The sequence below is a fragment of the Terrapene carolina genome, unplaced genomic scaffold (assembly GCF_002925995.2).
Source record: "Terrapene carolina triunguis isolate 2854851 unplaced genomic scaffold, T_m_triunguis-2.0 Scaffold85, whole genome shotgun sequence".
Classification (NCBI taxonomy): Eukaryota; Metazoa; Chordata; order Testudines; family Emydidae; genus Terrapene; species Terrapene triunguis.
Window position 1 is genome coordinate 1,888,939 of NW_020664436.1, and position 24,729 is coordinate 1,913,667.

Here is a 24,729-nt window from a genome sequence, read left to right on the forward strand (position 1 = left end):
AAGCATGCCAATTTTTAAGGCAAGTTGGAGCACATACAAGCGAATGAGAGACCACATCACTGTGACCCAGCACAATACAGTTATCAATACAGTTGGAAAGGAAGCTTTGATGAACAGACTGGTGGTCTAGTTTGCTTGTAGCTTTTACAAATCTCTGTCATTCCTGAAATGCTAGCTCATAGCTTCTCAGCAGGCACACTCCTTGGTGACTTGCAATAGCTCTCTATGAATACTGCAGCAGTAGTGCATTCGAACAGTGGTCTCCAAACTTTTTTGATCGCGCACCCCTATCAGTAAAAAATTTTGGAGCATGCACCCCCTGCCATGCCGCCCCAAGCAAAAAAAAAAAAAAAAAAAGGCCACCCGAACTGCCAAAGCGGCGCTGCTCTGGCGGTGCTCCTCCTGCTGCGCACCCCAAAGGATGCTCTTGCGCACCCCACTTTGGAGACCACTGCATTAGAAGACTAGTTTCACACACCATGGAAGAGACATCACTGTCACAAAGCAGTACTCCAACCAAGTCACCAGCCCATTTCACTCAGAGGGAATCTTTTAAATTAGATTGTTGACTTCTTGGGGCAGGGACTGTCTTCCTCTGCGTGAGAGAGCTTCAGGTATCATTACTTACCCTGCTTGGGCCATTGACTTTCGTCTTTTTCTTGGGGCTCTCTTCAAATGTCCTGCATGTTCTCTCCGATGCTGGGAAGAAACAAGATCTGTTTTATAGCACACCGTATTGCTCCTACGTCACGAACCAGCAGCTCTATCAGAAATAAGTTTACAAAAGGCCCACTTAAAAATAGACCTGTCAAAGGAATTGATTCATTAACCTTGTTGTACCAAAATTCAGTTCTTTTATCTGTTGAATAGGATCCTATGGTTATTAATTTATTGAGATTAAATACATTTAAGTGACAACTGTAGTTTAATGTATTCAGTCCTGTAGCTGGCACTCCATATATCCACACTTGTAAGGGGTTAGGATCTAATAGGTCTTTTCCATCTACAGTTACAATAATAATAAATTCTAGTAGTCAAGCAATCGTCTCCCTGCAGATTACAAGAGGATATAATACTGAAGCTGGAGCATGGAAATCTTGGACTTTGGCCATCAAGGGTCTATACATTGGGCCACGAAGACCGAAAGCTACTTTAGGAAATACATGGAACCAACATACAAAAATGCCACTTCACTGGGTACAGGAATATCAGTTAGTGAAAGAGAACAGTGAGGGAGCATGTGAGATGAATAGCCTCGACTTTCCTACCATTTAACCTAAGTGACTCAAGATCTCAATCTCATGCAACATCGAAATTCACCCCATGAGACAATAAGAGGACAGTCTCCCTGAGGAATCTTAGGCTGCCATAGACTGTCAGGTGGGAGAGCAGAGCAAAAGAATTCATACAGATCTCTTCCAAACGTTTTGCTTGCCAAGTCAGGCCTTGATCTTGAGGATCAGATGGATTTTTGTAAAACGCATGGCGACATTTGAGTAGCTCAGAGTGCATGCTACTGCCAGCCATATGTTACTTGAGATTTGTATGGGTACAAGTCTTCACATGCACTTCCCCTCTGACCAATTCTTAAGACAAGGAGGAGAAAAAGGGGGCATCATTTTTTACACTTGGTTCTTCCGCACAAGATCCTGCTGTCACTCTATTGCATAAAAATAATTTTGTATTTACACAGTGTCTTTCATCCAAGGAACTCAAAGCGCCTTACAGATTTGGAGGGGCGAGGAGAATTGAAACAGAGGTGAAGTGACTTGCCCAGAAGTCACATATTTAGGCTGTGGCAGAGTTGAGAATAGCCCTTACACCCCCCTGGATTCCTAGTTCCCTGCTTCAGAAACTAGACAATGCGGTTTCCTTTTGCTAATCTGCATAGACAATAGCTCCTTTGGATACATTTTTAAGTCCATAGTCTCCTGCACAATTGCTGAGCCCCACATTGCATTGCTCACCTTGAGACTTCTCTTGTGATAGGTCCACCTGATATTCATTCTCTGGTGTCTTTAACTGCTTGCTGATGGGCTGAGACTGAAAACCAATCCCTGTGAAAAACAGCCAAAAAGGTCTACAGAATACACTTATCAGGCATCCTAAGAAGTAGAGCACTAGTATCACTGAAACACAAGACACTAGAGAAAACTTAGCTGCATTCATTTCAGCACTGACATTCAAATAAAGAGATTAAAATGTAGAAAGACTATTTCAATGCAACATTGGGAAGGAGTTTAATTAACCCATAGAGCCAGTTTAAACTAACAACTTGGCCATATTGCACATGATACTATACATTAAGGCAAGGAGACAGAGTTGCAGATACGAGGGAACAAAATAACTTACTGCAATGTCATGGCTGAGTTGTCACATGCACAGAGTTGGTGAATGCAAAAGGCTTTGAATTTGGATATAAGCTCCATAGAGACAGTCAAGAACTTGCCATTATGGCTTTTAAAATATTTTACCTCCTCAGTTTATAAACCTTCAAAGGTATTCTTACTCTGAAATCTGTTTTCTTTTTAATTATGTTCCCTTACAACAATGCCATGTACTAGTTTGTTACTGACAGGTTTCAGAGTAGCAGCCGTGTTAGTCTGTATCCGCAAAAAGAACAGGAGTACTTGTGGCACCTTAGAGTTTGTTACTGTAAGACACTCAAGTGCTGCACACCCTGGTTAACAATATGGCCTGTCACAATACAGAAAGATTTCTTTTCTTGTCTCTTTTTTAATCCCAAAACGATGGGAAATTTGCTGTTGTGCAGAGCTTTAATACAAAACCAGGTGAAACTCAGTTGTGTCTTGGATCTGTTTGTGCCCAGAATGCTGAACTCATAGGCACAAAGCTGTGAAAAGGAAATCTGCAAAGTGTCACATGAACATCTGTGAAGCAAGTCTCCATAGTTTTGTGCAACTCTGAAAAATCCAGTAGTTTATACTCACATAACCTAATGCAGGGAAAAGGGAAAAAAGCGGTCACTGTTTACCATGGGTAGGTTCCAGATTCTTACTAGGAGAACTGGCAGGAAGACTCGTCTCTTGTTCTACTTCTTCTCCTGCCATTTTCGTCTCTGTTTTTTGTGTCCCGATGTTTGCTGCTTTGATTTTCTGCTCCTCATCTTCATCCTCTTCTTCCTCCTCCACTTCAGGCCCATCATCTTTCATTTTTAACAAGCTTTCAGGGATATCTGGACGCCTGACAGGCAACTTCTGTGGTGTAAAAGCAAACTGATGTAGCAGTGCTTAGGTAATCTGGTGATGAGTGCTATAAAAAACCCTAAGATATACAGACAGGTTGATACAGAATGGCCACAGACAGACAAGACAGGACAAAGCAGCATGCATGTTCCACTCAAAGGAAGAACTAGGAAAGTACCACCAAACGGAGGACGAGCTATTTTGTCCTAAGGAAAGGTGCAGGTGAAAATTAAGAGTGAAAAGAGATACAGTCATTGTCCCCAGGAGAGCAGGTCATAGTTTTTTGATAGTCATATTGGGAATTAAACCAATAATGCATTTGAATTTAACTAAAAAGCCAAGAAGAATAGAAAAGAAAGTGAAGGGGAAGCCAATGACCTAAGGAAACAAAAGCAAGGAATACCTTAAAACTGTTCTCTTTATCATACTTACCCCTAGGTTTCCAGTTTTCAGTTTGAATTTTCTTCCTCCCTTCATTGCACCAAAGAGAGGCAATGTTAGCTTTTTAGGCTTGCTCTCTAGTTCCAGACCATGACTCCCAGTCCTAACAAAATTAGATACAAAGAAAAGCGATTAGCACATACAAAGCCTACAGTAAATACCTAGGCATCAATCTCTTCTATTTAAGAACAGAAACATTTGCGGAACAAAGGTGATGTTATGGAACAAGAACTCAAACCTTTGCTGTGTGATCCTTCTACATGAAAGGTTATTAAGAAACACCACTGTGCACGCGCACAAATACACAAAGCAGGTGTTGATCTTATGCTTTAACTCCATTGTTGCTGCATCTCTCTGTAGCATTCCTCTAACATGGCAATGGGTCAATGGCACACTGACACGCCAAAGTGACATCTCAGACATAGCATAAGAGATGGTACCCACTGTATATTTTGCTCTTTCTACATTTTGGTAGCATTCCACTCACCAGGACAATTTCATATGGACAATATACAGTGATTATTGATGTTGACTCACTGGGGCTTCAGCTCTGGCAGTTCCGCAGGTTTAACAATCTTTATTAACCCTTTCAGTCTCTGCTGTTCTTTCCTCAATTCAAAGGTCCGCAAATGAAGCTTCTTCCTCATTACGCTGTCTAAGGAGCAGCCTGATTTTATTTCAGTCATGAATTCATCCAAGGAATCCTGAGAAGCCGGCTGGGGTTGGGCTGGGCAAGATGATTGCAAAATGCACATGGTAGAAGGGGGAAAAAAGGAAAATGATGAGTCTCATACCCACCAAATTTAACCTTAAAAGATTGCGAAGTGTGTGATGGGGCCATATAAGTACCTAAGACAGATAACTAGCTAATACACCACCCTCTGTGCAAAACCCTCACTATTCAGCTAAATAATGGGCCAAATTCGTCCCTGGGGAAGAATTCAATGGAGTTCCCTAAAGGATTAATTTGATTTAATACATTTTAGTCTGTGTAAACCCATTTCTGAATTTGTGAATGTTAACTCAAGTAATCACCCCCTTGAAGTCTGTAAGTATTTCCTATCTTACCTAAAAATTACTTCATCTGTGACTCCTGTTCAGACAACCTTACATACTGTTGTTACTTTGCCAATGTTTTCTAATTGGGAAGGCTGATTTATATTTGGGAAAATAAAGATATGGGGTTTTTTCCTTGGATTTTGACAATGCTATAGAATTTGCATCCTCTGAGTTATGTCAGAGGCAGACAATGAAGAGAACTAATTCTGTGTTGTCAGAATTTCTGAGCCCTTTGTTGTCCAGTAAGAACTTCTGCCTTTTTTTTTTAAACTATTATACGCTATGCTAAAATTCACGCAAATTTAAATCTTTGTAACTGTATGATTAAGTGTGCATGTAGATATGTACGTGTGTCTGTACACAATTATGTAATTTGCAAATTTTTAAATCCCAACCCTAATTATAAGCCAGCCCTAAGTATTTTAAATTCCAGCCCTAATTAACTCAGCCTTAATTATAAATCAGAATTGGTTGAATGTAATTAAAGATGATTTCTTTTTTTGGCTTTGTTTAATTTTTTTGTGATGAGTATATTTTTGAAAGTGATTGTAAGGAACTATTAAGCATTTTTTCTAGTTATGCAAACATTTATAAAAGGCCTCCGTTTATAAACTGGATATTTCTGATATAGAACAAAATACAGTTTCACGTTTAAACACACACACAAAAGCTGTAGCAGCATGTAACAGTAATTACTCAAAGATCACTTAGTTAATAGGATGCAAGGAATTATTATTACTTGGTATGCTATGTGCCCTAATGTCCCTTAGGAAGATGATATATCAGTATTAATAAAATTGTATTGTAAGTAGTCCAGCCAAAGGAGCTCTCATTAAGTCTATTTCTCTCATATATAATTAATAACTTTACACTGAGTGTGAATCAGGAAAAAGCTACCCACAAACTGACTGTTTGAACCTTTTAAAAGATAGAGATACCGTATGTCAATATTCTTCCTTATGATCACTATGCCTACAAAATAATCTTGAATTAAAGGTGTGTATATAGATACACACACAGAGAAAGCACTTTTACTACTAGACTTACACACATTCTGCAGTATATGATGGATTATCCATTCTTACAGAGATGTTTAGCATACCATCAGATTAAGTATCTGAACTTTAAAGTTAGCCAGCAAATAGGTATGCTCTAGACTCAAAAAGATCCTGACCTGGGAAAAACCTTGAAGAAGTCCATGGGAATTAGGTGCTCAGCACCTCACAGGATTGGGCCTGAAGTTGGGCACAATGGACCAGCCCAGAAAATGGATACATATAACCCTGCCCCAAAGTAGAATGGATTAGTTGTCTCTGCCTAAAGTGCTGCCACCATTTCAACATAGAGACTCAGTAATGTGTAAGTGGATTTGGCAGTTTCAGCATTGGGTGGCAATTACAGAGGGCAGCCATGTCCCAGGTAAATACAGCTTTGGACAAACCAGTCTCTCCTCTGGTGAGCAGATCCACAGTAGGATCTATTACCTCAGCATCACAAAGAGAATCTCTACCCCACTGCTGCTTGAGGGACTAGATTTTCCAAGCTCAGGCTACTGAATGCAGTTCACAGTCTTTTTCTTAGGATGTGATATCTGCAATAGCACAGAAAATTGCTGGGGAGACTAAAATTAGTCATCACTAGGAGCAGGATTAATCATGGATATTGTATTTTATGTTATAGGGACAAAAGCTCTAAGGTCATTTACTTCACTATTAGCTTGTCCATGAAGAACATTATTGCTAACAAAAAATAAAACTGAAAATCTCTGTGTATTTGATTTTCATTCAGCTGCACCGAAGTATGAGAGAGTTATCAAGCTTCCTCATCAGTAGTTAGTTCAAAATGAGTTTAGGAAGCAATCTGTAAATCTTTATTGATGTCTCTCTGACAACCACTTAATCTCTACAAGTGCTGGGTAAGAAATGCAGTAATTCAGCCTGTCACTCACTCGTCCATCCTTCTGGAGTGCTGCTCTTAGAGGCCAGGCATGTAATCACTTAGAGAAAGCCAAAGCTTGATAAGGTTTCACAACCTTACGTGCTGTAATAGTATTGACAGACTACCAATACAATGATAAAAAAAAAATCACCTATCATTAGTGTACATGCTCTAAGAAGCTGTAGGCCAGCACCTATGGTTAATGTGAGCTACCAATTTAAATTACAAAGAAAAAAAACAAGCAGCCAATATAAGGATTAAAATAGACTGGCAAGTGATATAAGATTAGTTATAGTCTATCCTGGCCCAATGTGGGGAAGGCATTGTTAAACTGAAGTACCAAAGTAGCCCCACTACTGTTTCAAAGTAAGGTCCGATACCTGGCAGTCTGACAGGTCTAGCAATAAATGCTGGCATTCCCAGTTTTCCAGGGCTATAAAGGATTCATATCCACCTCAGTGAGTCATGACATGCCAGAATTAACAGTACTAAATGCTTTCAGGTTCAGACAGATTTTCCAAGCAATGGTCCTGGACAAATGACCAGAAACAAAATTGTTGATCCAAACTAGCACTGGTATTGGGTTGGTTTACCGAAAGGAAATAGCTGACCATATCACGCAGACATAGAAGTACAGCTACCATAAGTTGAAATATATTACCACCTGGAAGACGCTACAATTTTCAGAGAAATCTTACTCACACAGGGACGCCCCATTCTTTGTTTATGCAAACTATTTCTGGTAGAAAATGTATAAACACACACCTAAGTACATTTCCCCCAGATATCACCTGGCCACACAACACAGCCTACAAGTACATTTTGTCTCAACTTTTTCTGGTGGACTTTTTACGTGCCCAATATTTGTTTTGTTTAAAGAGACAGTCAATTTGAATTTTTTGAAATTCAGCTTACAATTTAAAGGCTGTTCACTAAAGATATTTATTTTTAAATTCCTTTTTGATAAAAAAGAGGGGAGGAGAGTTTGCATTTCCTTGCTGCATTATCAGGGTCTTTGAATGGGCCCAAGAGCAATGCCACCAAATGTCCTTGGGAATGCACCTGCCTGCTGCCTCTTCACTTTAAGTTGTTGCTAACAATAAATACCTGCTTGCAGAGCCTGTGGAAGAGTATAATCTTCTCCCTCCCAGCTACAACATCTCATGAGAGCGATGCAACTGACCATTAGAAAGCAATGTGACTGACTACTCAACAAGTGCTGTCAAATGCATAAAGTAAATCTGAAAAAAAGACAAAAATATGCTTTCCCCTCTGATCTTTCATTCTAGTAACCATAGCAGTTACTATAACAAAAGGAGGTATAAAATTTGCAGATGGAAGTAGGATTTTTGAGTGACAGCATCCTTTTAACTACCTCTCTGAAATTCAAGAGCACATTATTGGCAGACAAATTTAACGTATTTACATACACCTATATTCAGGGGTCATTCCACAAGGAACCCTGAAGACAGAACCTTTTGTTTCTAAATATGTTTGCACGGGATGAGGGGATTGGTGAAAGCTCTCTAGGATCCCCTAACCTATTCCCCACAGAGTCTCAAAAGCTTTACCTGATAGTGCTCCTCTCTTTGAGGAAGGTTAGATCTGACTCAAGTTATGGAATATGACCATCTCACCTGACAGTAGCTTTCCCCTATACAATACACACCCAACCCAGAAGAGGCTCCCCACCCACTCCAGAAGAGCAAGTCTGGAACCCAAACTCTGACCTCACGTGGCAGCAAGTTGCAAATTCACCAAACAGACACAGGGTCCTAAACTTCAAGTATTTTCACTGTGTACTTTTCAGTTTTTCTTTCCTTTAAACTTTTACATCTGCAGTGACAAAGATGACCTGAATAGAGATCATCTACAATTGCAGAAGCCTTTGGTCTTTTGTTTCCTGCAAAAGGATTTGGAGGTTGTGGAAGAATTATCTTCAGACAGGGTTGGTCTCACAAACGTGGTTAACATCGATGAGCACTAGTTTACCTTGTTAAACTCACCTAGCTAGTACACCCTCCACCCCTTACCTTAGATGTTATGTACTGTTAAGATACTCATTAATAACAAATGCAGGGAAACTACACCAATATTGTATACTGTCGGATCCTGTGTACTGGATTAGGTACTCTCTTTGGGACTGGTGTGAAACAATAGCCAGCAAAATGACCTGCAGGTCTGCCTGCTTCTAGGCTCCACTCCTCCATTTTCATTTAGCAGCTATATGTTAAGACATGTATACGAACTCTGCCCTCTCCGGCACAGCGCTCTCTAAAGCTCTTCAATCAGGGATACTTGGTGCCTTACCTTTCCCTGAAACCTTCAGCTTCTCCGTTATCTCAGAAAGTTCTTTTTCAGCTGCATTTAACTTTGCAACCTACAAAGAGCCACATAATTAAAAAACATTTTCATTTTAAAGATGTTTTTAAAATAAGTTATTTTTAAAACCAATATTCTACCACATTATCCTGTCTTTACACTGCTGATCTTTGGAGGTTACTGGCTCAAAGGACTGACTCTGCTCCTAAACAATTTCTCATCTCATTTTCCTCCTGAAGCATCAAGATGTGCACATGCCTGGGTAACCATGTTATATTATTGTCACCCTTGTCTTTCCTTCTCACCCTCCTTGTCTGAGTATGACCCTAACTTGTCAAATCACGTTCAATCCAGTTTGTATGGTCTTTGAAACAGGGATCAGATCATGTTTTGGGAGGTACCACGTGCACTTTTGACACTTGGAAATTATTTTGTGATGGCCTGAAGCTGTTTCTGTGTCTTTGTTCTGATACTCAATTCACCCACCTCTCTGCCCTGTCTTGTCAAACATAAAAAAACTGCACAGGCAAGCACAATATAGTACATTTCCCTAGAATAGAGAGTGTGCACTACATTCTGGTAACTCATTAGATGAAAATTATTTTCACAGCTCTGATCAATGAAGTTGCAAATTCCTCTTGCCTCCCCTAGTTTGCATGTGTGAATTTAGGGCTCATGCTGGATGACTGATTGGCCTGGGGACTGAAGTCCTCTATCCACAGAGCAGGCACAGCAGAGCAAACTTCCGCAGTACTGCCTTCCCTACATGCCTCAACCTTAAGCAGGAACAGTTCTAGGATGAGAAGGCTTGTTCTCCATGCACAATCAATCCTGCTCCTTTTTGCTGAGGCTGCTAGTAGAAGTTAAGTTATACCAAAAGTGGTGGCAGTTTCTGTGTTCACTCAGTTAGACTGGGACCACCAACTAAGTGCACACATGCTACTGAAGTGCTGGTAGCAGCAGCTTTCTGACGCTTCCACCCTGTGCTGGAGTCAAAAGGTTCCATGCATACACCAACACCAATCTTCAACCCTCCAAGTCTCTTGTTCTATGGACACTGAGCCCTACTGACTCCACTCTAGGCTGATCAATTGGTAATTACAGGCCTGAGATGGTATCAGAGCACTGTCTAATACAGAGACATTTAAAATCCCTTTGATCTTTCTTTCCAGCAACTGTGTATGCAAGACTGATTATAGCCTGAAGCCAACAATGCCCTGTCTGGCTGTTAACCCGAGGTGGTTCTTACCAGTGAATCAAAAGTCTCCGGCTTCTCTTCTATTTTCCCAGCTTTTTTCATTCTGTTCAGTCGTTTCTTTTCAACAACCCCAGTTCGGTCAAGGAAGGTGTCATCATCACTGTCATAAAAGTCCTCCTCTTCCCAGTTCTTTGCTTTCCTTTTCCTGGACACTGAGAAGGGTGAGAGGGAAAGGCGAGGAAGCAAAAAAGAGTTAAAGCTCTTGAAAAAGAGAACGGTTTGAAGCTAGTCATTTACATCATTGATTTAAGCCTACCTAGTCTAGTTAGTATCACACAGTTGACCAAATATGTAACACACACACTGGAGAATGCAAGACTGTTTAAATTAACTCTAGGCTTATGCAGCAGGCTCAAGCTTTCTCAGCAACTAGAAGCCCTCCCTCAGAGAACATCTTCTAAATAGCTACAAAAGAACGTGACCAGTTACTAACCTGCCTCTTGCCGCAGCACACCTCTAGCATCCAGTATTCGGCAAGCTTCCAACGCGCACTGTATCATTGCTTCCTTTTTCTTTCCTGAATGGATAGCCTCTGCCACCAGCTGCTTCCCTGATGCATCATCCACAGGCAACCTGTTCAATTCCGAGTTACACAACAGCTCTGAGGCACTACTAGGCTCTTATGTTCTTTACGTTGGACATCACTCTTTCCATCCCACCCTATTCTCTTTTCCGGTAAATATTTTCATATTACATTTTTTTTTTTACAACATTAGTCAAACCAGTTAGTTTCCACAAAACATTCAGGCAAATCTTTAACTAGCCTGAGGAACAGGACTTCCTACATCCAATCCCAGGTAACGGCAAAACAGCACTGACAAGCCAAAAGGAACTAATTTAGGCTCCAAAGTACTTTTAAGCACCTGTATCTTGCGAATTACCAATGCTAGAAATTAACATTATGCCATACTGGAGTAGAGATTCTCAAAATGGTATAAGCCATTCCAAGCTGTTCTATTTGGTCATAAGATATCAGACCTTAAATGTCACGTCATTCCAATTACTATCTTGCTTTCCCCTCCCCAACACCAACATGATATTAGTGGCCTCTCTGAAGAACCCTTGAAGCTAGAAACCACTGTTTTATACCAACTGAAAGGCAGGAATCAGATTTCAAATAGTATAAAGCATGAATTTCTATCTCCATTGGTTTGTGAGATACTGCTAGCTAAATTCTTCCTCAGATAATATTTCAAATTGTTGTGTTTCTCACAGCAGGGACAATTGAAAGCATTGTCACAATTTGATGTTCCTGGAGGATGGAAAATAGCAAAGCAAGAAAGACTGGGGGAAAAGAGTACAGACACTAAACTGGGAAGTGATCCATCCATCATCCTTCTATTTCAATTTCAGTGCTTAAGCCTAATCTCATTTTGGTCTCAGCTGCAGATGTACCAATCAAGCAAATGACTTTCTCCGCTTCTGCTTGTGAAACTGAAAGGAAAGCCTCTAATTTCAGAAAGTCAATGCACAATATACCTACTTAACCCTGCAGAGCCAGGTATTGTGTCCATGGTCATCATATTCATACTCTAGTTCTTCTCCTGCACAGGAAATAGAGAAAAAAGTTGATGCAGCTGCCCACGTTGTAATAACCAGCAACCACTACTTGTGGTAGGGGACGACAGCGAGGGTTAAAAGGAAAATAACCTCTTTTCTGACTGATACTCCCCTGCTTATACATCAACAGATTGGATTTGCTCTTAGCCACCACATCATCCTGGGCAGTTGGTTATCCACTGTGACCTTAAGTTCTTTTCTGAGTCATGACTTTCCCAAACACAGTCCCCTCCTTCCCCTCGACCCCATCCTAAGAGCAACCTGTATTCTTGGTTCATCGTTTGTGACCTTGCATTTACTTGTATTAAAACATACGCTGTTAAAGTAAGCCAAGCTTACAATGAGATCCAGATCTCTCTTTAGAGCCAAGCTGTCATTATTTAACACTCCACCAATATTTGAGTCATCTACAAACTTTACCAGCAATGATTTTAAATTTATGTCAACTTGTCACTGTTGCTCTATAATACTTTCCCATAAAACCTCATATCACAACCACCATCCCCTAACCAGATGGGTCTGAACTATGATGCCTCTGGATCCCTTAAACTTTACTTTTGAGAGTTGGTTGTAGAAGGGGTGTCACTCAAGAATGATACAAGGTGCTTACACAATTCCTAACCTGGGAGCCAGAAACAAAGTTTGAACGCTGAACTAAGGCCCTGGATCCAGAGACAAGAGTTTCAATAATAACGTAAGAAAAGCCATACTGGGTCAGAACAAAGGTCCATCTAGCCCAGTAGCCTGTCTTCCAACAGTGGGCAATGCCAAGTGCTTCAGAGGAAATGAACAGAACAGGTAATCATCAAGTGATCCATCCCCTGTCACCCATTACCAGCTTCTGGCAAACAGAGGCTAGGGACACCATCCTTGCCCATCCTGGCTAATAGCCATTCATGGACCTATCCTCCATGAACTTATCTAGTTCTTATTAGAACCTTGTTATAGTCTTGGCCTTCACAACATCCTCTGGCAAAGAGTTCCACAGGTTGACTGTGCGTTGTGTGAAGAAATACTTCCTTTTGTTTGTTTTAAATCTGCTGCCTATTAATTTCATTTGGTGACTCCTAGTTCTTGTGTTATGAGAAGGAGTAAATAACACTCCCTTATTTACTTTCTCCACCCCAGTCATGATTTTAATAGACCTCTATCATATGCCCCCTACGTTGTCTCTTTTCCAAGCTGAAAAGTTCCAGTCTTATTAATCTCTCCTCATATGGATACAATACACTAAAAGAGAACAGAAAAGTTCACTTCCTACATTCCAAATACAAGGCAGAGTGTGACAAGTATGGCATCACCGCATGCACCACTATGGGGAAATCCTCAGCTGATAAAGGATAGACACAATACACATACCTTCCCTGTCAAAGAAACCCTGCAGCGCCTTCCTAGGGTCCTTCAAATAAAAGGCTTCTTGCTCCTCCTGAAACTCGATGGCAATAGGATTTTCTTCAACCTCATCTTCCTCGGCATCTTCCCCTGGAGGAAAGCATACACAGAAGTGCAGATGAAATAGGAAAGGAGGTTGGGAAGAGATGCAAGGAAAATTCAGCATTCATCAGTGTGAAAGATATGAGCCACAATTTAGAAAAATCCCTGTATAACAAGTTTTGCTTAACTTTTATATTCTTTTGATAAGTTACCCTCACAGATTCAACCTTACTAACAAAAGACAGGTAAGTATATAATAGTAGTTTATCATTTTAAAGACATACTTTAAAGTATTGGAACTTTAGCTATTTAAAACTATGGCCCACTTTGTCAGCTCTGATATGCTGACTTGAGGGGTTCGGTTTTCTTGAGAATTAAACCACAAAAATTAGAAAACCCAACCCTATGGCCAAACACACAGATGCAAAGAAATTCAGTTAGGACTAACTCCACTGTGTAGGGGTCTCAAGCAATTGTACACATTACAACTATTTGTTGAAATAATACGCACAACATAGCAAAAGTTAAGGACAGAGTGTAAACTTCAATTCTTAGTTTCTTGCCTCTTTGGTTTGAAGTCAGACCCTTAAAGTTGTGTGATTTGGGGGTCTTTTTGGGGCATAGATCTCCCTTTGTCTTTTCCACACACAAACTTACTTACACCAGCAACCTTTTTATAAAAAGAAAATGATTATTGTCTTCAAAAAAACCTCTCACTCATAATACACCACCGCAGCTGGAATTGAATGCTTAGTTTTCATCTATCTAGTTTTCGCTCAAAAGACTTTAAGCTCTTATTTTACCAACTTCATTCAGAGGTACAATATCTCTTACCCATTCCCCACGAGCAACTCATATCGTTACTCTGACTGCTCTCATTTCTTTTCTCTTCCTTTTCTTCTTCTTCATCTTCATCTGAGTCCTCGCCTAACATTGTCTTCTCTAACTTTTCCTGTTGCTGCTTGCGCAGAGCCTTCAGCTGAGTCACAGTTAGTTCCGACTCAGACTCCTGATCCTCCTCAGGTCCCTGCAGCACAAGACACAGATAATACCTTTAAAAGTGCATCTCGAAAAGATACCATTTTGTAACAGAAAAGCAAATTATTATATGATACCGTCAATCTCTCTTTATAGTTTTTTTAATAAAAAGTTCACTTTACCTATTGTATTCCACATCCCTAAATCCCCTGCTACTGGACACAGTAATTTGCACTTCCTGTCTACAGAAGAGCAACATACAGATGCAGCGTTCAATCCCAGATGTGGTTGTATTTTAATGGTAGGACAGGTGACCCCTATATATCCTTTAATTCACAAGGGTGTGGCGATGTATGAGTAACTAATGCTCATTAAGTGCTTTGAGGGCCTCGAAAGAGCCTGTTATCACAACTTTTAATAAAAATTTTCCTGGGCTGTTAGGCATTAGTATTTTAACTCCTAGAAATATGATATTGCTAAACTAGAATTCAAAATGAAACTGATTGTGTTTGCTCTTTTTTCCTTTAAAACAAAGAGCACAACCTCCCACCCCAACAAAAACAGATTTGAACTCTTAAATTTGATTCTTTAATTTAGATTACTTTCATAAACTCTGCATTTGCCAAAGCAGCACATGCAAGCTTTTCTGCAAAAATGATATGCATCCAATTCTTCCACTGCAAATTATGTTGCAAGAACTAAACATACAATGAAGACAAGAAAGGCATTCCTCATGTAATTTACACTACAGGACCATATAGCTAACTTGTCACTTTGGAAAAAACAAATACTAAAACAACAACAAAAATGTTCCATCTAGTTTGATGCTGTTTCCCAGCAGTGAGAGGTACATCATGCTTCAAAGAGTGATTTTTTTTCCAGTTAATAATCAACCAAGCCAATTATAGAGCATTTTTACGGGTGGTAAATCAAATTCCTGCCCATTTCCCACAACTCATGAACTTAGGCCTGGTCTACACTACGAGTTTAGGTCGACTTTAGCCGCGTTAAATCGAATTAAGCCTGGACACGTTCACACGATGAAGCCCTTTCTTACGACTTAAAGGGCCCTTTAAACCGGTTTCTTTACTCCACCTCCGACGAGGGGATTAGCGATAAAATCGGCCTTAGGGGGTCGGAATTGGGTTAGTGTGGACGGAATTCGACGTTATTGGCCTCTGGGAGCTATCCCACAGTGCTTCATTGTGACCGCTCTGGACAGCACTCTCAACTCAGATGCACTGGCCAGGTAGACAGGAAAAGCCCTGCGAACGTTTGAATTTCATTTCCTGTTTGCTGAGCGTGGAGAGCACAGGTGACCATGCAGAGCTCATCAGCACAGGTAACCGTGATGGAGTCCCAGGATCGCAAAAGAGCTCCAGCATGGACAGAACGGGAGGTACGGGATCTGCTCGCCATATGGGGAGATGAATCAGTGCTGGCTGAACTCCGAAGCAGTAAACGAAATGGCAAAATATTAGAAAAGGTCTCCAAGGCCATGAAGGACAGAGGCCATAACAGGGACGCATAGCAGTGCCGCGTGAAAATTAAGGAGCTAAGGCAAGCCTACCACAAAGCCAGAGAAGCAAACGGAAGGTCCGGGGCTGAGCCGGAAACATGCTGCTTCTACGCGGAGCTGCATGCCATTCTAGGGGGTGCAGCCACCACTACCCCAACCGTGTGCTATGAGTCCCTCACTGGAGAAACACACAGGGAAGCGGGTTCAGGGTACGAGGAAGATGAGGATGAAGATAATGTAAATAGCTCACAGCAGCAAGGAAGCGGAGAAACCGGTTTCCCCAACAGCCAGGATATGTTTATCACCCTGGACCTGGAACCAGTAACCCCCGAACTCACCCAAGACCTTGGGGGCACACAGGGGACCTCTGGTGAGTGTACCTTTGTAAATATTACACATGGTTTAAAAGCAAGCGTGTTTAATGATTAATGATTAATTTGCCCTGGCAATCGCGGCCAGTACAGCTACTGGAAAAGTCTGTTAACATGTATGGGGATGGAGCGGAAATCCTCCAGGGACATCTCCAGAAAGCTCTCCTTCATGTACTCCCAAAGCCTTTGCAAAAGGTTTCTGGGGAGGGCTGCCTTATCCCGTCCGCCATGGTAGGACACTTTACCACGCCAGGCCAGTAGCACGTAGTCTGGAATCATTGCATAACAAAGCATGGCAGCGTATGGTCCCGGTGTTTGCTGGCATGCAGACAACATCCATTCCTTATCGCTCTTTGTTATCCTCAGGAGAGTGATATCATTCACGGTCACCTGGTTGAAATGGGGCAATTTTATTAAGGGGACATTCAGAGATGCCCCTTCCTGCTCTGCTGAACAGAAATATTCCCCGCTGTTACCCACGCGGTGGGGGGGAGGGGTGAAGTGATCATCCCAGAGAATTGGGTGTGTGGAGGAGGGGAATTTGTTGGGTTTGTGCTGCATGTTAACCCTGAAACCGCAGCCCCTCCTTTTACATTGCAAACCCATTTTAAATGGCCAACCCAACGGGTGCTTGGTATGGTTAATGAGAGCAGTACTGTTTGAAACCATCCCCACATGTTAAGAAGGTTCAAAAAGCCAAAAGACTGTGTCTTACCATGGCTGCCTGCAAGCTGAAATCTGTGCCCTGGCACTGCGTGAGTTATCTCTCACACCAAACCGGCAGGCCCTCAATATAAGAGGAAAAATGCGACCTTGTAACGAAAGCACATGTGCTGTGTAATGTGAACAGCAAAATTTAACGTGAAAGAGTGTACCCATTGTTCTCTAAAATGTGTCTTTTTTAACCACCTCTCCCTTCTCCTCCACCAGCTGCAAATCTTTCTCCTTCACAGAGGCTAGTGAAGATTTGAAAGCGAAAGCGAAGGACGCGTGATGAAATGTTTACAGAACTACAGACTGCCTCCCACGCTGACAGAGCACAGCAGAATGCGTGGAGGCAGTCAATGACTGATTATAGAAAAGCCCAATATGAGCGAGAGGAGAGGTGGCGTGCTGAATCGCGGGCTGAAGATGATAGGTGGCGTCAGCTTGCACACAGAAGGCAAGAGTTGATGCTCCGGCTGCTGGAGCATCAAACTGATATGCTCCAGCGTATGGTTGAGCTGCAGGAAAGGCAGCAGGAGCAGAGACCGCCGCTACAGCCCCTTTGTAACCAACAGCCCTCCTCCCCAAGTCCCATTGCCTCCTCACCCAGACGCCCAAGAACACGGTGGGGGGGGCCTCCGGCCACCCAGTCACTCCACCCCAGATGATTTCCCGAGCAATAAGTGTTAAAGTTTTAAACTGCAGTGTGTCCTTTTCCTTCCCTCCTCCCCCACCCATCCCGGGCTACCTTGGCAATTATCCCCCTAGTTGTGTGATGAATTAATAAAGAATGCATGAATGTGAAGTAACAATGACTTTATTGCCTCTGCAAGCGGTGCTCGAAGGGGGGAGGGTAGGGGAGGGTGGGGTGGTTGGTTTACAGGGAAGTAGAGTTAACCGGGTGGGTGGGGGGGGGCGGAGATTTCATCAAGGAGAAACAAACAGAAGTTTCACACCGTAGCCTGACCACTCACAAAACTCGTTTTCAAAGCTTCTCTGATGCGCACCGCGCCATGCTGTGCTCCTCTAACCGCCCTGGTGTCTGGCTGTGCGTAATCAGCAGCCTGGCGATTTGCCTCAACCTCCCACCCCGCCATAAATGTCTCCCCCTTACTCTCACAGATATTGTGGAGCGCACAGCAAGCAGCAATAACAATGGGGATATTCTTTTCGCTAAGGTCTGAGCGAGTCAGTAAGCTGCACCAGCGCGCTTTTAAACGTCCAAATGCACATTCTACCACCATTCGGCACTTGCTCAGCCTGTAGTTGAACAGGTCCTGACTCCTGTCCAGGCTGCCTGTGTACGGCTTCATGAGCCATGGCATTAAGGGGTAGGCTGGGTCCCCAAGGATCACGATAGGCATTTCAACATCCCCAACGGTTATTTTCTGGTCCGGGAAGAAAGTCCCTTCCTCCAGCTTTCGAAACAGACCAGAGTGCCTGAAGACGCGAGCATCATGTACCCTTCCCGGCCAGCCCACGTTGATGTCGGTGAAACGTCCCTTGTGATCCACCAGGGCTTGCAGCAGCATTGAAAAGTACCCCTTGCGGTTTATGTACTCGGTGGCTTGGTGCTCCGGTGCCAAGATAGGGATATGGGTTCCGTCTATCGCCCCACCACAGTTTGGGAATTCCATTGCAGCAAAGCCATCCACTATGGCCTGCACGTTTCCCAGAGTCACTACCCTTGATATCACCAGGTCTCTCATTGCCCTGGCAACTTGGATCACAGCAACCCCCACAGTAGATTTGCCCACTCCAAATTGATTTCCGACTGACCGATAGCTGTCTGGCGTTGCAAGCTTCCACAGGGCTATCGCCACTCGCTTCTCAACTGTGAGGGCTGCTCTCATCCTGGTATTCTGGCGCTTCAGAGCAGGGGAAAGCAAGTCACAAAGTTCCATGAAAGTGCCCTTACGCATGCGAAAGTTTCGCAGCCACTGGGAATCGTCCCACACCTGCAGCACGATGCGGTCCCACCAGTCTGTGCTTGTTTCCCGGGCCCAGAATCGGCGTTCCACGGCATCAACCTGCCCCAGGAACACCATGATTTCCACATTGCTGGGGCCTGTGCCTTGTGAGAGGTCTATGTCCATGTCCATTTCCTCATCACTCTCGTGGCCGCGCTGCAATCGCCTCCTCGGCTGGTCCCGGTTTTGCTTTGGCATGTCCTGGCTCTGCATATACTCCAGGACAATGCGCGTGGTGTTCATAGTGCTCATAATTGCCGCGGTGATCTGAGCGGGCTCCATGATCCCAGTGCTAGCTATGGCGTCTGGTCTGAAAAAAGGCGCGAAACTAGTATCTGACGGACCAGGGGAAGGAGGGAGGGAGGGAGGGAGGGGCGAGTGACGACATGGCGTACAGGTACAGGGAATTAAAATCAAGAAAGGTGGCTGTGCATCAGGGAGAAACACAAACAACTGTAACACAGAATGGCCCCCCCCAAAGATTGAACTCAAAAGCCTGGGTTTAGCAGGCCATTGATTTGACGGAGGGAGGGGGGAAGGAAATGAATACAGAACAAATCTATTTTTTACATCTTAAGATGACGGTGCAGCATGACTGATAGCCCTCGGCATTTTCTGGGTGCTTGGCAGCAAATACTGGGCGCTTGGCAGTTAGCCTTCAGGCCTATTGCACGATCTGCTGCTCAGGGAAGACTCTGCTAACGTGCGATGAGCCAACAGGGCGCTTGGCAGAAAATGGCATACTACGACTGATAACCATCATCATCAAGACAGTTCCATAGGACTGAGCATGTCTGCCCAGGTGCCCATGATCGACAGCCACTGCTGTACGACGAGGACGGTTACCAGTCGTAATAAACCATCTACTGCCAAAAGGCAAGGGGCTGGTGCAATGCAGCCCCACGGCTGCCGGCACCCAGATCGCCAATGAAGGCTACCAGTCATGCTGCACCGTCTACCGCCAAAAGGCAGTTAGCTGCTGCTGCTGTGTAGCAATGCAGTCCGACGTCTGCCGGCACCCAGATGACATATGGTGATGGTGAGCTGAGCTGAGCGGGCTCCATGCTTGCCGTGGTATGTTGTCTGCACAGGTAACCCAGGTAAAAAGGCGCGAATCTATTGTCTGCCGTTGCTCTGACGGAGGGGGAGGGGCCTGACGACATGTACCCAGAACCCCCCGCGACACTGTTTTGCATCATTCGGGCATTGGGATCTCAACCCAGAATTCCAATGGGCGGCGGAGACTGCGGGAACTGTGGGATAGCTACCCATAGTGCAATGCTCCGGAAGTCGACGCTAGCCTCGGTACTGTGGACGCGGTCCGCCGACTAGAGCACTTAGAGCATTTTATGTGGGGACACACACAATCGGCTGTATACAACCGATTTCTATAAAACCGGCTTCTATTAATTCGATCTAATTTCGTAGTGTAGACATACCCTGAGTTTCTTAAGTTGCTGAATAAGTAAGTTAAGCTACATGAAATAGTGTCCTTAAAAGGATGCTGTCAGTTTGAAAGCTGGTCAATTTCAGGGTTGCTAACTCTTGCAACTTTATCATAGCTTTTACAAGGGTAAACAGTGAGGTGGCAAAATTTGCAGATGATACAAAACTACTCAAGATAGTTAAGTCCCAAGCAGACTGTGAAGAGCTACAAAAGGATCTCACAAAACTGGGTGGCTGGGCAACAAAATGGCAGATGAAACTGAATGTTGATAAATGCAAAGTAATGTACATTGGAAAACATAATCCCAACTATACATATAAAATGATGGGGTCTACATTAGCTGTTACCAGTCAAGAAAGAGATCTTGGAGTCATTGTGGATAGTTCTCTGAAAACATCCATTCAATGTGCAGCGGCAGTCAAAAAACCAAACAGAATGTTGGGAATCATTAAAAAAGGGACAGATAATAAGCAGAAAATATCATATTGCTGTATATAAATCCATGGTACACCCACATCTTGAATACTGCATGCATATGTGGTCACCCCATCTCAAAAAAGATATATTAGAATTGGAAAAGGTTCAGAAAAGGGCAACAAAAATGAACAGGGGTACAGACCAGTTACCACATGAGGTGCGATTAATAAGACTGGGATTTTTCAGCTTGGAAAAGAGATGACTAAGGGGGAATATGATAGAGGCCTATAAAATCATGACTTGTGTGGAGAAAGTAATTAAAGAAGTGTTAGTTACTCCTTCTCATAACACAAGAACTAGGGGTCACCAAATGAAATAATAGGCAGCAGATTTAAAACAAACAAAAGGAAGTATTTCTTCACATAACGCAGTCAACCTGTGGAACTCTTTGCCAGAGGATGTTGTGAAGGCCAAGACTATAACAAGATTCCAATAATAAGAACTAGTTAAGTTCATGGAGGATAGGTTCCATCAATGGCTATTAGCCAGGATGGGCAAGGATGGTGTCCCTAGCCTCTGTTGTCAGAAGCTGGGAATGGGCGACAGGGGATGGATCACTTGATGATTACCTGTTCTGTTCATTCCCTCTGAAGCACCTGGCATTGCCCACTGTCGGAAGACAGGACACTTAGCTAGATGGACCTTTGGTTTGACCCAGTATGGCTGTTCTTATGTTCTTACAATGTCTAGTGCATTTTTAATGCTCCAGCTCCTGGAATCACGTGACTGTGTGAGACTCTCAGCTCTTTTTAAAAGTGAGTTTCTTGCCATCACGATTGCAAAGCAATGCCTGAAAATGTGACCCAAGTGCACCCACAAAGGCTGAGAAGCCAGAAGACCAAGAGACTCCCAAATATTTTTGCCAAGTCATGAATTTCAAGGGCTTAACTTATGATTTTTGAACACATGGGTTTGACACAGCTGTGACTGCAAAGACAGAGTCAGCCTCTGTGTACACTTACGGAAGCATGTAGAGCACAGGAACCATATGAATAACTACCCACTACAGTGAAAGGCAGGCTGCATCCCAGGGTGGATAAAAATCAATGATTTAAAAAAAAACAGATTTTTTTGATAAAATGCTTTTTGAGGAAAAAAACCTATCTAAAGATAGTTTTTAATTAAAATACATTATAGCTCAAAGATATCTCATCATGGAACAGGGATTATAAATTCAAACTCTATAGTATGAAACAATATATTCATGTAATGTTTAAGAAAAGTTTTGTAAATGAGTTCCAATAGTTCATGGATTAGGGATCCAATTTTATGGGGTTCCAGGGGCTTCTATATAGATTTATTTAGGTTAATCTTTCTATCTATTCAATGGGACTCAGTACTCAGTCTAGAAAATACCTGTGGATTTGTGTCTCCAGAGATAACATGCTTGTTAACAGCAAAAATGTTTTATATATATATAAAGAGAGAGAGAGAGATGAAAAATAACAGACCTCAACCCTATTGTCCCTCACAAATTTGTGTACACAGAATCAATCCCTTACCTCTCTCTAAAAATGCAAAGTTTCAAAAAGTTCAACGAATAGAAGATTGTTAGGGCAGAATAGATCTGGACAAGAAGAAGTCTGGAGATAAACGTGAGTGCTCAACACCAGCTTAAGAGAAATCTTGAACACATGCTAAATACCCTGAAGCCTATTTCTGTAGCCTTGAACAAAATGCAGGGAAATAGCTGTTTTATTGCGTACGCTGTTGAAATTTGGAAGGAACTGAGTGAGATCTTAAAAGAGAAATATGCAATGACAGAGTTAATTTACAAGCAAAAAAAAAAAACCCAAATGGAACAAGCACTATTTCCAGCTCATTTTCTTGCAAATATTCTCAATACTCGGTATTAGGGTCAAACCTTAACTGCTGAAGAAGAGGAGTTGGCTATGACATGGACATCCAGCAAACATCCCTCCATAATGCCAACTATAATAAACTTCAGAGCTAAGGGAGAACAACTCAAGAAATATATGTTTGCTGATGATGTTTTAAAAAACAGTCACACCAGTGAACTGGTGGAAGTCACTTAAGCACTTGGATTCAGAGACTGTTGAATTGATAATCTCACTTTTAACAGCAGTAGCTTCTTCTGCCAGTGTAGAAAGAATATTTTCTTCCTTTGGACTAATTCATTCCAAACTGAGAAATCGTTTGGCACCCAAAAAAGCAGGAAAGCTTGTTTTTCTTTTCCAGATAATGAACAAACAGGAAAATGAAGACGACTGAGTTAGCTGCAGAAGCCAATATTTTAAGTTTCTCATGTTGACCTGGCTGATGTAGTCGATTTAATTTTTGCTTTGTTTTTTTAAATATTTCATTTAACTATTTTAGTTAAAAACAATTTTAACAAAAACAAACCTGATTTTAAAAAACTTGAATGTTAAACTAAATTCAAAAATTCATATGCTTGTTTTGTTAAAATATTATATGTTTGCTGTTGAAGAAAAAATCCAGAATACATAACATTGTTGTTTTAGTTAAATAAAACAATTTAAATGTCTGTCTGATGATGTTCTCCTCCTAATACAGCATGGCAAGAAAATCCTCAAAATATTAATGATTAACCTGTTGAATTGGAGATAGTTCACCTCCCATCGACTTCATAAATATCTGCTTCAATTACCTTTGGTAAATTAAATAACCAATCATTCATTTTCTGATATAGGTGTAAAACTAATCTGAAAAGTTTTCAAAATAACTCACTTTAAAAATGTATAGTGTGTACCTTCTAAAAATGAAACCTACATCTATCTCTGAATTGTGAAGAATATGTATTAAGATTATGACAACCAACAAGAATGCACTTTTCTGTAGAAATCCATGATTAAATCGAGTCTTCCTGACTAGGTGCTCGGACCCTGCTGCATCCATGTTTGTCAGATGGTGTGTAGCTACAAGGGTGGCAGTAGGATGCTACACAGCAATAATAGCAGCAAAGACCTGAGAGGCATGGTTTGGGTGGGTAGAGCCCTGCAGGCAACTTACCTAGGTTCAGGTTCATAGGGCACTTTGCTCTACTCCCTTAAGCAGTGCCTGCACTGCTGTTTATACCTGTGATAACTGGGCACACAAAGTCTGTACTCTGCACATCACTGAAAGTGCAGCCCCACTTTCAGAGGCATTTTCAGGTGCTGCCCCTGGACAGTTCTGGGGGTTTACAGTCACATTTCTCCGTTGGGAGACAGGTTGCCCCCACCTGCAGGCAGGGCGCCCCCCAGAACCCCGCCTCCCGGACCATAGGGGCCGGAACTAGGGGTGCACCGCACCCGCTGGCTTGAAGTGGTTTCCACCATATACAGGGTTGACAGTTTGGGTCAACGGCTCTCAGCGCCCCCGCTCCGCACCCACCTGCAGCAGGAAGAGGCGGGAGCTGCCCCCGAAACGCAGCGCGTGCCCCACGCGCACCCGGCAGTAGGTGCGGGGCGGGAGCCGGGCCTTGTTGAGGAAGGTGCCGTGGGTGCTGTCCAGGTCGTAGACGTAGAAGCCGGGCTGGGCCTGGCCGCGGTACTGCAGCACGGCGTGGTGCCGCGACACGGACGGGTGCTCCAGCGCCAGGGCGCAGCCCGGCAGCCGCCCCACCAGGAACCAGCTCCTGCCCTCCAAGCGCAGGGTGCCCACGATGACGCCGCCCTTCAGGGTCTCCAGGCCGTAGCCGGCCTCGGCTGGGGGAGCGCTGCCCCACGGCGGCTCCTGGTAGCGGGGCTGCGGGGCCGCGGCGGGGAGGGGGCCAGGGGCCGAGCTCGGGGCCCGGGGCTGGGGCGGGCTCTCCGCCGGCGGCTTCCCACCCGCTGCTTCCCCCTCGGGGTCCCGGGGAGCGGCGCCCACCTCCTTGCCGCGGAGCGGGACCGCCGGCGGCAGCGCCGGTCTCTTGAAGGCCCCGAACTCGGGTCCCTCGGCCACCGGCTCCATCCCTCTGGGCTCGGCCGCTACCAGCCTAGCGGGTCCCCCGAAACCAACCCCCCCCGAAACCTGCTCCACGGCAGCTCGGGTTCCGCCCACGTCTCAGCGCCGCAAGGGCTCCGAGCCCCGGAACCAAAC

General features: G+C 43.3%; 1 protein-coding gene across 2 annotated transcripts; it reads right to left on the reverse strand.

The window, feature by feature from the left end:
* Nucleotides 1-466: 466 nt before the first annotated feature.
* On the reverse strand, nt 467-24,718 carry SLC4A1AP (solute carrier family 4 member 1 adaptor protein). Of its 2 annotated transcripts, none has more exons than XM_029911069.1 (12): nt 24,040-24,718; nt 14,053-14,245; nt 13,144-13,266; nt 11,708-11,768; nt 10,658-10,797; nt 10,216-10,376; nt 8,955-9,024; nt 4,185-4,374; nt 3,639-3,750; nt 3,020-3,218; nt 1,968-2,057; nt 467-699 (listed from the first exon to the last, which is right to left on the reverse strand). In XM_029911069.1, the coding sequence occupies exons 1-12, from the start codon at nt 24,598-24,600 to the stop codon at nt 611-613; spliced, it is 1,989 nt and encodes a 662-aa protein (XP_029766929.1). In that variant the 5' UTR covers nt 24,601-24,718; the 3' UTR covers nt 467-610. The 2 variants fall into 2 exon arrangements, with proteins under 2 accessions (XP_029766929.1, XP_029766928.1); XM_029911068.1 differs by having other exon boundaries at nt 469-699; nt 2,996-3,218.
* Between the last annotated feature and the right edge of the window lie 11 nt (nt 24,719-24,729).

Coding starts and splice junctions, on each gene's coding strand:
- SLC4A1AP (XM_029911068.1), bottom strand. CDS start 24,600: ATGGAGCCGGTGGCCGAGGGACCCGAGTTCGGGGCCTTCAAGAGACCG. Junction 4,375..8,954: donor GCTGAAGGTTTCAGGGAAAG/GTAAGGCACCAA, acceptor CATCTTGCCCAG/CCCAACCCCAGCCGGCTTCT. Junction 700..1,967: donor ATCACAAGAGAAGTCTCAAG/GTGAGCAATGCA, acceptor GTTTCTTCCCAG/CATCGGAGAGAACATGCAGG.